This window comes from Dromiciops gliroides, chromosome 2 (assembly GCF_019393635.1).
Source record: "Dromiciops gliroides isolate mDroGli1 chromosome 2, mDroGli1.pri, whole genome shotgun sequence".
Taxonomy (NCBI): domain Eukaryota; kingdom Metazoa; phylum Chordata; class Mammalia; order Microbiotheria; family Microbiotheriidae; genus Dromiciops; species Dromiciops gliroides.
The window spans coordinates 607,694,374-607,708,143 of record NC_057862.1 but is presented as its reverse complement, the minus strand read 5'-3'; the positions used below and the strand labels follow the sequence as shown (position 1 = coordinate 607,708,143).

At 38.8% G+C, this 13,770-nt stretch overlaps 1 protein-coding gene across 1 annotated transcript in view; it reads left to right on the top strand.

The window, feature by feature from the left end:
- Window positions 1–13,770, top strand: part of CAMKMT (calmodulin-lysine N-methyltransferase) — a 512,023-nt gene that overhangs the window by 436,177 nt on the left and 62,076 nt on the right. Inside the window, exons 4-6 of the mRNA XM_043983087.1 lie at window positions 9,449–9,509; window positions 11,346–11,400; window positions 12,452–12,515. Of these exons, the coding sequence (XP_043839022.1) occupies window positions 9,449–9,509; window positions 11,346–11,400; window positions 12,452–12,515 (180 nt within the window). The remainder of the gene's footprint in view (window positions 1–9,448; window positions 9,510–11,345; window positions 11,401–12,451; window positions 12,516–13,770) is intronic.

Here is a 13,770-nt window from a genome sequence, read left to right as displayed (position 1 = left end):
TCCCCTATCCATAAGTCTGATAAGTAATATGTTCTGTGTTCTCCTAATTTTCTTATAAAATCTCTCTTTATATCTAGGTCATGTATCCATTTTGACCTTATCTTGGTAAATGATGTAAGATATTGGTCTTTGCCCACTAAGGTTAAGCTAACATTTATATAAAGGGGAAGGGAATAAGCCATTTGTTGTTTAGTCATTTTGTAGTTGTATCCAACCCTTTATGATCCCAAATGGGGTTTTCTGGGCAAAGATACTGGAGTAGTTTTGCCGTCTTCTTTCCCAGATCATTCAACAACTGAGAAAACTGAGACAAACAGGGTTAAGTGACTTGCCCAGGGTCACACAGGTAGTGAGTGTCTGAGGCCAGTTTTGAACTCAGGAAGATGAGTCTTCCTGACTACAGTCCTGGTATTCTATCCATTGTACCACCTAGGTGCTCCCTTTCCTTATTACTTTCAGTATTTTTGTATATTTTATACAGGAACATCTATATGATCTCTTCTAATAGAATGTAAGCTTCTTGAAGGGAGACGCTTACACTTTTTTCTTTGTATCTCTACCAGTGAATCTAATGCCTAGCATGTAATGAGCACTTAATAAATGCTTGGGTGTTTTGTTTTGTTTTGTTTGATTGCTTTCTTCATTTTCTATTGCTCCATAAAAGTCTTTCCAGAATTTTTTATATCTCATATCTTTATAATATTCCATGTCACTGACATCCCATTCAGTCATGCATGTGTGTGTGTGTATAGATATACATATATGTGTATGTATGAGAGAGAGACAGACAGACAGAGAAAGACTTTGATCATTGATTTTTTTTGAGCTGGAAAAATCCTCAGAGGCCTTCTGGTCCAAATGCCCTCATTTTACAGCTGAGGAAACTTAGATCTAGGGAAGTTTTCCCCATCAAATTACTTTACTTGCACAAGGTCACATAGATAGTTAGTGACAGGGTAAGATTTGAACCCAGTTGCTCTGTCTCCAAAACCAGTATATTTTTTCCCTTTAGAACACTGCCTTGATTATTCAGGAACTTGTTATTCCATCTCTGGCTTACCTAACCCCTTCACTTTTCAGTCTTTCTCTGCTAGGCCATTTTTTTTTCCTTTTGGTACCTCAGGAGATCGTTTACAGCATAAAAAGGAGAGCCAAGCCCCAAATAGATTAATGTGGTTATTTGTTGTTAATGCTAAAACAAAAGTTTTGATTGCTCAGAAGGATGAACCCAATATTTATTCCCTTCCCTTCTTCATCCTTTCCAGTACCCACCACATGCCTATCACACAATCACCCAAACACACATACGCACATAGACGGATAATGGAGAGATGAGCTGTATTTGGACAGACACTGGACAAGCTTCCTTTACTTCACTAAATAGTCTTCAATTTCGTTCTATGTTGGGTACTTATCATGGCTCATTTCCTCCTTTAGAATGCACACTCCATGGGGGAAAGCCTTGTTTTTTGCCTTTCTTCTATGCCAGGAATTAGCTCAGTTCCCAGCACATCATACGTAGAATAAGTGCTTGTCACTTGATTTTCTGGATCACCTTGGAAGATTCTCTTCCTGCACACTGAGCTCTCCACTCCACGACCTGAGGGCCCAGAGACACTGAAGACAATTAAGGTTAGCAAGCCTGAACCTTCAAAGCAGGTCTGGTTTTCAGAATGGAGCATGAAAAGGGGCATGGGAGACTGATGATGCCATGAGGATCTTGTGTTACTTAGATATTTATTCTCTTTTGGTGTCTTTTTTTTCCAGTCTCCAGTCATGGGATGGATTTCCCCTTTTGGTTTATTGGGGTTTGTGGGAATAGACATAGAAACAGTGAGAGCTCAGATGTTATCATTAAAATGTACCAACATTGCCCAAATTTCCTTCATTGGAAACACATCAAAAGTGCTTTTTTATATGCACATATTGAATTGAAATAAGATCCTGGATGTGTCTGTTAGCATGGGAATGTTTCTGAAAACTTTTCAAGAAGTCCTTCTGGAGGTTTTTTAAAGGGCCTCATGACATTATTGTCGAATAACTCCTTTTCATTCCGTCAGCCTTTAAATGCTTTTAAAAGCATTTTCTGTTCAATGCCATGGAAATGCCGCTGTTAATGTTCAGTAATGTGGGTTGGAGCATTCTGTATTTTTTGAGAGACCCTCACCTTCCGGAGGTAGCACAATGTCTGGGTCAACTATGTCAATGACATGCCGAAATGCAGACAGCTTGCAGGAATATGAGTCAGAGTGCATGTTCTATCTTTGGGATCCTTGAGCTTATCTCCTTCTAAAAGCAAGCCGAGAAGCTTACCTACCTGTCCAAGTCAAAGATGCTTTTCCTTTCATTAAGTTCACAAAAGCCTTCCCTGCTGTCAACTGCGTGGCTTAGGTGGGAGTGCATGGGGGCATTTCCACTTGAGCAGCAAGTTTAAGAGAGACCTCCTGACTCCTCTTGATCCACTGTGGCCTGTGATCCCCAGAGAGGTGAGCATTTAGTCTGAAGTGGGAGAGAAAAAGGTGTTGGCTGCTCGAGGAGCAGCTGTTTACAGAGGAAGTGGTGTCACTGCCGAGTGGACAGGCTGCCAGCTTCCTCATCTCTGGGCAAATGTGCCATATTAAAACACTCTTTACTCGGTGGTAGCTGCTGAAAGCTCTGGCATCTGGCATATAGTAAGCACTTAACAAATGCTTGTTTTAATCCTTCCTTTTTTCCTTCCTTCCTTCCTTCTCTCCTTCCTTCCTTCCTTCCTTCCTTCCTTCCTTCCTTCCTTCCTTCCTTCCTTCCTTCTCCCCCTTTCCTTCCTTCCCTCTTTCCTTCCTCCCTCCCTCCCCCTTTCCATCCATTCTTCCTCCTTCCCTCCTTCCTTCTCTTATATGGGACTATACTTGCTTGCTATTACTTATCAGGAGTCCAGTAAGCTTATTTGGCCCCACAGCAACAATGGAGTCTATAGCAAACCTGTCACTTTATTTGAAAGAAAATAGAAAATGAAACCAAATGTCCGTGGAAACACTAGTGGAATACACTGTTCTTTTCCTAAATAGGATCTGTATTTAACTAATGCTTTTATGGGGCCCAAGGGCTTAAAGAGCGCTTGCTCACTCTAGCGCTCTCTCGCTCTCTCCCTCTCCCTCTCTCTCTCTCTCTCTCTCTCTCTCTCTCTCTCTCTCTCTCTCTCTCTCTCCATTAAATAAACTCATTTAATTTTCAGAGGGAACCAAGGAAAGGGAAGCCATGTATCGCAGAACAACTTTTAAAAGTGTCCTAATTCATTCCATATGTTTTTCAGAATAAGTTATTTCCAGAATAAACCATTAATTAAAATGTTCTGTGATGCTTTTGTTGGATCAATAATGTAGCTACTCTAAATGCCACTCTGTGTACTCCCTCCCCACAACTCCCATTCTTTTCTTTCGCTGGTGGTGAGAACATAACAGGAGTGCTTTGATTGATTGGTGGAGGCCCCACTACATTTCAGATGGGGTATGAAAATTACAGGAGCTCACTGCATGCCCTTGTTAAGGGCTATCCATCCACCCTCCCAGTGTGGTTCCAGCTATCCTGTTGATTTCCCTCTGCCCTGAGCAGTCCCAGGGGATTGCTTTACTCCATGTGTGTCTACCAATGCCTGGGGCACCTGATTCTAACCAGGACTCTGTGATGTGATGGATATGTGTGGATAATACATGTCACAGATTCTACAAGTATCCCATGTTGTAACCCTTTCTAAAGACTACATTTCAGATGTCACACTGGGACACTTAGTTCCAACTTGAATTTTGGATAATTGCAAACATCACCTCTCCCTACTCCAATAATTTTTTAAAATTACTACAAACATGTGGAAGCAGACCATCTGAGTTCAGATTTTTAAGTCTAGCACTTCCTGCCTGGGTGACCTTGGGCAAATAGTTAACTTCTTTGGGTCTCTTCTTCCTCTTTTGTTAAATAAAGGGGTTGGAGTAGATGATCTCTAAGGTCCCTTCCATCTCTAAATCTATAATACTATGATACTATAATCATTACATGTTCTCTGTCTATAGCATACTATCCTATGCTCATCTGCAGTAAAAGAGGAAGTCAAATACATCGTCACTCTTCCTAAAATCTGATAATGTCATCATATTCTTTGGGTACTTTATAAACCTAGATTTCAGCAAGGCATTTAACAAAATCTCTCATGTTATCTTAGTGGACCAGATGGATAAATAGAGGCTAGATGATAGTACAGTTAGGTAGAGTTGGAATTGATTAAATGGCTGAACCCCCAAAATAGTTCTGGATGGATCAGTGTCATCCTGGAAGAAGATCTCTTAGCAAAGTGCCCAGAGATCCGTTCTTGCCTCTGCGCTGTCCAACATTTTTATCAAAGACTTAGATAAAAGCATAGATGGCATGCTTATCAAATTTTCAGATGAAATGAAATTTGGAGAGATAGCTGACATGTGGAACAATCAAGGCAAGATACAAAAGTAACATAAAGGTGAAATTGATTGCCCAGATCTAATAAGATGTAAGTTAACAGTGATAAATCAAAGCCCTGTACTTGAGTAAAAAAGCAACAACATCAGAATACAAAATAAGGGAGGTGTGGTTAGATAAGTTTACATGAAAAATGATCTAGAGTTTGAGTGAATGAATTACTCAAGATCAGTATTAATCAGTCAGCCAGTCAATAAACATTTAATAAGTGCCTACTCTTTTCAAACACTGTGCCAAACACTAGGGATTTCAAAGAAAGGCAAAAGATGGTCCCTGCCCTCAAGTAGCACACAATCTAATGAGGAGAAAACATGTAAACAACTACACACAAACAAACTATATACAGGATAAATAGGAAATAATCAATAGAGGAAAGGCACTAGAATCAAAAGAGATTAAGACAGGTAACAGTACAATAGCACAACCCAGAAAAGCCAATGCAATCTTGGATTACAGCAATATAAACGTCATTTTCAGTGTGAGAAGTGATACTCAGTTTTGCTGCTCTGGTAGGAGCACCTCTAGAGTATTGTTTTCCATGATCTGTAAGAAGAGCATCTAGGATGGGCAGGGAACTGGAAACCCAGTCATACAAAAGTAGTTGAATCTTTGTATGGATCTTTGGGATTGGAGATGCTTAGTCAGAAGGGCATGGGAAGGGCAGTGCATAACACTTCTCTTCAAATATTTGAAGGGCCACAATGTGGAAGATGTAATGTTAGGTTTGTTTTTCCTAGCCCCCAGAAAGCTTAACTAGTAGGAGTGTTCAGCAGTTATAGAGACTCAAAAGGAAGAAAAATTTCCTGATAGTTAGAATTGTCCCTATGTGGAATAAATAGGTTGCTCATGAAGCAGTGAGTACCTTTCCCCTGAAGATATTCCCACAAGGCATATGGTAAAGCAGATCCTGTTCAGTTATGTTAGGTTAAGCCAAATGATCTTTGAGAACCTCCTTCTAATTCTAAGATTCCATGACTCTATGATTTGGTTGTATAGTTGTATAACTAAATGCTCTTCCCCTTTCCCTTACAGTTGTGTAACTAAATGTTATTTCTCCTGCCTCATTTACCCTCAGATCCTTCTTGAAAGGTCACACACTCTGTCTTCTACTTCTTCCAATTTCACTATAGGTTACTGGCACTTGGGCTTCATTGGCACCACCACTCCCACTCCCAACCAGAGGCACAGCACTCACTGGTTTCTCTGCCATTAACTAGTTGTTCAGGACAATGACTTCACCATTCTGGGGTTCCATTCCTTCAGCTATTAGATCAAACAGGGAAGTTAGATCAATGGTCTTTAAGATATCTTCTAGCTCTAATGTGTTATCAGTCTTACTACTACTTGCTAAGTCTCCCTTGCTCTTCCCTTTAGCCTTCTTATCTAAATTACCTTAAATATATGTATTTTAATTAATTTTTTTGGCGAGGCAGTTGGAGTTAAGTGACTTGCCCAGGGTCACACAACTAGTAAGTGTTAAGTGTCTGAGGCCAGATTTGAACTCAGTTCCTCCTGAATCCAGGGCCAGTGCTCTATCTACTGTGCTACCTAGCTGCCCCTTAAATTACCTTAAGAATAATTTATGCCATAACAAAAATACTTGTCAGTTGAATCCCCTGGACTTTTTTCCCCTTTTCCCCTCCTCTGTCATCTTGCTCTTTGAAGCAGCCTATTTTCTCAGTAGTGACAGCTGGGAATGTATCCAGAAAAAAAGAAAGAAAATCTTCTCCTGTGTGCCCTCAATGCCTGAGAAGTCAACAGAACACCTCGTGTTTTTATCCCTGCCATGGCATAACATTCTTATACTCAGGCCATAGGAAGAACATGCCTCCAAAGTTGGCTGTCCTTGACTTTTGATGGAGTCGTTTGTGAAGACTAACTTCTGATAAGAGAAGTATGGTGTCTAGAAGGAGGGAGGCAATGAATTTACTGTTCTCTACCCTTGTCACAGCACAGAGTCTGGTCTAGAGTAATCACTCAGTAAACATTGGTGGATTACTTTGAATTAGACCACAGTTGGACTATCTGGGTACCACATTTTAAATAGGACATTGCCAACTTGTATTGCATACAAAGGAGGGTTACCAAGATATCGAGGTGACTTGAAACAATACCATATAAGAGAACAAAAGATTTGGGGAATATATAATAGCTGCCTTCAGAGTAACTGAAGGGTTATTTCATATATATCTATATATTTTACATATGTGTAATATATATTATAATATATTTATATTTAGGGTTCAACTTGTTCTGCATATATATGTTTATACGTGTATATGTGTATATACACATACACACATAGAAACATATATATATATATATGGTTAGATTTATTCTGCTTGGGGGCAGCTAGGTGCCGCAGTGGATAGAGCACCAGCCCTGGAGTCAGGAGTACCTGAGTTCAAATCCGGCCTCAGACACTTAACACTTACTAGCTGTGTGACCCTGGGCAAGTCACTTAACCCCAATTGCCTCACTAAAAAAAAAAAAAAAAAAAAAGATTTATTCTGCTTGATTCCAGAAAGAAGAATTAGACACAATGGGAAAAAGTTGTAGTCATATTTAAAGTTGCTATAAAGACAAACTTCCTAAAAATTAAAGCTATACAGGAGTTGAATGGGCTGGTTATGGAGGTAGTGGGAATCCTTCCTCATTGGACATCTTCAGGTAAAGTCCAAATGGCCACATGCTAAATATTTTGTAGCAGGGGCTCCTCTAGGGGATGTGGGAATTCTTAACTTGGGGTCCACAGACCCCCTTCATTTCAGGGGAGGGGGGATCTATGAGCTTGGATGGGGAAAATGTATACTTTTGTTCCAGTTTAATTAGTTTCATTGCTAATCCTTTGTATGTTGTTTTATGTATTTGAAAGCATAAGAAGGGGTCCGTGACATACAAAAAAGGCTAAGAATCCCTGAGCTAGATAATCTCCATGTTCCTTTCCAAACCCAAGATTCTCTGCAATGTATTGGCATGTGTTAGCTCAGATGCATCCTGCTCCATGAAGCCTTTCTTCAGGTTGCCTACCCCAATAGAAATGTTCTTTTCTTCCTTGGATCTTTCATAGACCTTGTCTGGACCTGTATGTTCCAGTTTGTATAGTAGCTGCTTCCCTGCTTTGTTTCCTGCTCTGGATTGGAAGCTCCTTAAAGACAAGTCCCATGCCTTATTCATTATCAGATACACTGACTCCTAGCACAGTGCCTTATGCAGAACATGATATATGTTTGTTGAATTGTTGAGCATTATATTTTTCACACACATGGTTAATTATGTAAACACAAGATTAAGCCAATTCAACTTCAATGCTCAAGCCCTAGCCAAAATACAAGCTTCTATAGGAAACTTTCCCCGGAATCTTCATTTTAATGACTTTTCTTTTTAAATTATTTCCTTTTTTCCTGTATATATGTCATTTGTACATGTTTCTTTGCTTATTTTCTCCCCATTAGATTGTGAGCTCCTCAAGAGCTGGGACTGTCTTTTGCCTCTTTTAGTATCCCTAGTACTTAGCACAGTACCTGGCACTTAGTAAACACTCATTAAATATTTGTTGACTACCTGACTGATGGAATAAATGAGCTGAAAATCTACAACCTGAACAGAAAAATGTCTTTTAGTTGAATTGGTCAATAGGAATTTAATGTCCCTAAGATTAAAACAAGACAGTGCTATAGGCTTTAGTGTGGGGTTAAACAAGGAGTTTCACTGGAGGTACCTCATGAATTAATTGGCCTTGTGGATAGTTTTTGTTTTGTTTTTGTTTAGTATAGTCTTTGCACAAGTGGTCACCACCCATGTCTGGAATGCCTTCTCTCCTCATCTCCACCTTGTAGAATCTTGAGCTAACTTCTTTTATTTATTTATTTTTTGTTGTTGTTGTTTTTTTTGCGGGGCAATGGGGGTTAAGTGACCTGCCTAGGGTAACACAGCTAGTAAGTGTCAAGTGTTTGAGGTTGGATTTGAACTCAGGTCCTCCTGGATGCAGGGCTGGTGCTTTATCCACTGGGCCATCTAGCTGCCCCAGTTAACTTCTTTTAAAGCACAGATACGGTACCCTTTTCTACATATATCTTCTCCTTGATCTCTCCCACACACCCCCCCTCACAATTGTTTTTTTTTTTTTAAGTGAGGCAATTGGGGTTAAATGACTTGCCCAGGGTCACACAGCTACTAAGTGTTAAGTGTCTGAGGCCGGATTTGAATTCAGGTACTCCTGACTCCAGGGCCGGTGCTCTATCCACTGCTCCACCTAGCTGCCCCCCCCACACAATTGTTAGCACTTTCTCATTCCAAAGAACTTTACATTTATTCCATATTCACTTATTGGTGTACATATTGTATACCTCACACCCCAATCCCCAATAGAATCTGGCTTCCTTGAGGAAAAAGACTGCTGTTTCTCTTGTATCCACTGTGCCTAGCATAGCCCCTTGCAATTTGTTTGTTTATTAATAAATACTTTTTTTCTAGTCATTGTTGAATTGCATGCAGAATTTAATACATAGTAGGTAATCAATAAAAACTTGTTAATTAACTGAAAAATAGGTTCCCATATATGAAAAATAGCGATCTGTATGGAATTTAACCCTTGCTGTTTATAATTTTCTTTGTTGTAATTTGTTGTTGTTGTTTGTCCTTCATTCTAAGAGGACCCTGACATCGAGGAGGTGATGTCATGCCTTGCATTGAATTGACTTTAAGTTGTCGTTTAGTATCTTTATGGAAGATTAACTGGGTAAAAAACCTATCTAGGGTATCTTCTTATTTTTCTGGGAAGAAGTGGTAACTCTATTCCTATTTCTCAGCAAAAAAAAAAATGTGCATGCTGTGTGGTTTCAGATAGTAAGAGTAGTAAACAGTAAGTTTGGCTCATATTGAAAATGGCTTTTAAAATAATGGCCAAGTCTAAAAATGAGGACTTTTCTATTCAAAATGTGCCTGTCTTTGTGTTTTATAGGTATCTGGCCTTCTGAAGAGGTTCTGGCCTACTACTGCCTCAAGCACAATCAGATGTTCAGGTACCAAGCTGCACTTTAAAAGACACTTTGCAGGCCATTAGGTGTATTGTATCTGCATGCATGGTATAAAGATTTCCATGATTAAAGTCTTCAGATTAAATTGTAAGAAAAAGTTCAAGGTGAAAACATGTAGCTCTTGACAAAGAAATCTGGACGGCCTTTGGCTACTAATATCTCACAACAAGCTTTTTGCTACATGTCAAAGATTTTTGATTTCCACTCAAGGCATTTTATTTCACTTTGATTTGGGGAAAACAAAAGTGAAGCTCTAATCGATCAGTTCTGATTGTGAAGGTCGGGGGAAAAAAAGACTTGTTCAACTCTTCCTGAGGAATCCACTAAAGAATATTTGATAAATAACATTTCACTACAATTATTTTAAAATGCCATCCCACACCAGGATTTAAAGGTATTTTATATAATTAACAATATGTGTTTATAAAGCATAAATTATTATTATCAACTCATGCCACAGAAATGTTTTCATCCATGACTGTGCATATCGGATCAAACCAGTTGGTAGGGTTTTTAAAACAACTGTTCCTTTTAGATTTCCTAAAGATGCCTGATAAGGCTAGAGAATATAGTTTTTTTTTTAAAAATTAATCCTCATTTTTTTCATCAAATATGAACTTACTCAGTAGCCCATTACAATTCTAAAAGAGCCATTAGGAATCCTGGTGTGTGTTTTTCAAAATATATATTTATTAGACTGATTCAGTAATATACATGTTTAAAACTCCTAAGGTCCATATTTACCAACTAGTCTATAATTACTTTGAACAACTAGATGGCAATTAAGTACATTAAAAAAATATGAAAGTCCTTTCCCTTGTTTCCTTTTTTTTTAGTCCTGCTTTTTTTCCCTCCTTTCACCCTAAGGCAAGAAATCCCCAAAATGTGAAGAAGAAATAATTCTGAGGGTTTGAATGTACCAAAGAATAGCAGGGCAGTTGAGAATTGGGGCTGCAAATCTGCCTTGAAAGTCCAGCATTTACTCATCAACCTGAGCTTAAGCTTTTTTGTGGAGCTCCAATCAGAGAGCATCCCATCCTGGGTGAGAATGTCACCCATAGTGGAGAGATATTTAGGCACAAAGGGGAAGGTAAGTGCCGAGTGCCACGTCAGATTTCCAGTCTTAACTCGAAACTGCCTTACTTTTGTGAGGCTGAGTGAAAGCGTTACTTTAGCCTGGGGTTGGGTGGTTAAGCCATGATGTGCTCCTCCTTGTTTAATCACTGTGTTGTGTTGGGGTCACTTGTGATGTAAGTGTTACTTACTAAATGCTCTTTGTATAATTGTTCTTTGTGGAGCTGTTTGCCTTCCCAAAATGATTATGTTTGCTTCAGAATTAAAAAAAAAAATACCGAAGTGCATTTATTTGTGTGGGTTGTGTGTGTACACGGCTAGATATAGGTACACACACATATATTCGCCATTTACTTGTCTAACTGTTTTTGAAGGAATGAATGTGGATTAACAGTGTTATCCTTTCCTGACAATTATCTTTCGCTACTCTAGCCAGTTTAGTTCTAAAAGACAGCGCCATTGACAAGGGAAAAAAGGGAACCTTCTCAGATTTTTCAGCTCAGCGGTGGTAATGTTGCAGTGAACACTAATGAGGGAACCCCCACTGATTTGCCTGCTTTGTGACTTTTCTATTTCATAATTATTTTTAAAACGCAAAACGACATGAGGTAGCCTAGTCATGTCTCTACAACTTCCTGGTAGTGCCGTTCTTACTGCAGATGGTAATTTGTTCTTGTAACATATATGTCTCTCTGGCCATTTTCATCTAATTTGTATGGGTTCTACCATTTCTTTTCTCTCTTTCAGGGACCTTGCTGTGTGTGAGCTAGGGGGTGGCATGACATGCTTGGCTGGGCTCATGGTAGGTCTTTTCTCAATTCCAATCCCATTCAGAGGGAGGAACAAAAGAAAAAATGTTCCAGTGCCTCCAACTGCTGGGTCAGAGAACCGTCAACAGCATCAGCTGCGGTCAAGCTGCCGAGTCTTGAGAGACCTTCTAGATTGACTTGCTTTCGGATCATATTGATTTTATGGTTGCCTCGATGAGCAGAAACATTTTACCTCCGTGTAGTCAATATCTCTTGTTGTGACATTCCAGGCCACGCACGGTCTTTCATTGCCATAGCTAAAGCATTTTTTTTTTCAGATTATAGTCCCATTTGCTAAGATACAGGAATAGCCTGGCGAATCACAGTTGGAGCACCATGATATAGCTGCTAATGTTTTGCCTGCATTATTACACCAACAAACATGATCCAGAGCTCTCAGTAATTAGATTCTTTTGAATTAGATTGGCCATTCAGGAACGTCGTTCACTATTCTCTGGGTTCTGAGTCATGTATTCAGGAGATATTATGTAGCAGCACAGTGCATTAGACAAGTTTTTATGTCTCTACAAATAAAAGCATATTGTTACACTGATTGGCATTTGACAAACCTGTCGCTCTCATACAATGTGTCGAGGTTACAGCCCAATGTGCGAGCATGTCAAAGCTCACAAAAAAATTACCCTTACAAAGCCATCTGCCTGCAATGCAAAGTTATATGAAGGGCATCAGGCAGTCAGACAGAAGCCGAGTGAAAGGCAGAGTGACAGCCTCGTATGATGGCTCTACTAGATAAACAGAAGCCCGCAAATGAAAGCCTCTCAGAATACCATCATCCGCTGTCACAATGCAATTACTGAACAGAATGATAGCAAGATAGAGGCTCCCGCAAATGGAATGATAAAAGTATTGACTGATTTGATTGAATGATTAAAATAATGCAGACATAAAATGAAAAAAGATTGAAGATTGTTACAGAGAAATAGGTGAGGAAGCATGATACTGAAGGCTTGTCACTCCTGTCTTCACTTCCACACAGACAAGCATATTTGCTCATTGTTTGCTGTGCTCCTTTTTTTTTTTCAGGTTGCTATTTCTGCAGATGTCAAAGAAGTTCTGTTAACTGATGGGAATGAAAAGGCCATCAAAAGTATCCTTATTCAGATAGAAAACGGGGTTTGTTGTGCTCGTTCCTTTTTCCTGGCTGAGGAACAATTGATAGAAAGAAAGACAGCATGGGGTATATATGTTTTTTAAAAAAAGAGTTTCCCCTCATAAGTAATTAAAAAAGTAGAAATATATGGAACCCAGTGAACAAAAGTACATTGTTTTCCTATTGCAATATTCTTCACATAACTTTTTATCAAAGAGATGCATATTTGTGGGCAGCAGAATAATATAGAAAATTTGGTTGTTACTTTTCAGATATTCTCTTTCTATTTTTTTTTCAGTGAAATCCTTTGGAGAAAAATCTGCCATTATATGAAAGTATTCATTCATTTAGTATTTATTACTCTGAGTGAGACTAGGAAAAATTTACTTCCAGTTTTCTTTCAGGTATTAATCTTTTATATTGTTATGTGAGGTGTATGCTATAATATTGTTACTCCCCTATAATGCTGTTAGCTCTATAATTGCCTTGAAGTTATCTACATCCTTCCACTTAAAATGGCTATCAGTTTTCCATTATTGCCTTTTATTTAGGATTACGAAAACCTATCTCCCTTTTTTCTAATAGGTTATTACAGTGCATACCCTATTATATTAGATTATACTTTACTAATATGTACACAGAGTTGGTGAAAATTGAACTGTGCTTTAAGAAAGCAAGCATAATTTGTGGCCACTACAACCATGGAACTGGTTTGTTCAGGGAAGGTTAATGGCCATTAGAAATTGAGAAGAAAAGTGGAAGATCTGTTTGCTTTGGATTTTTCAGTTTGTGTAACATTTGCATCCCATAAAGACAGACAGATTATTTGATTCTTAGGCCACTGAGATGTCAGAAGGGTTTTGATTTTTTTGAATTGTATTTGAAATGGTCTCGTGTGTGCTTTGGATTTCCATTTGGGGAATTTAACTATCAATTATTATTCCTCTTTCCAAAGAATTCACAGCAGTTCTATCAAGCTCCTCACACTGAAGAAGGGTGGCACAAGAACATCAGCTAATATTGTTCAGTTCTACTTGTACACTTGGAAGAGCCCCACCCAGCTAATTGTCTGACAGACTTTAAAAAATTCAGGGAGGAAAACATGACCAATCAAATCTTTGCCTCTCTTTAAAATCCAGGACTTAAATCATGATCCGGAAGGATTAATTGAAATTCCCCCCCACCAAAAAAATTTAGAATGCTGTTATAATCTAACTGAATTTTATATCATAGCATAGTTTTACACTTTAAC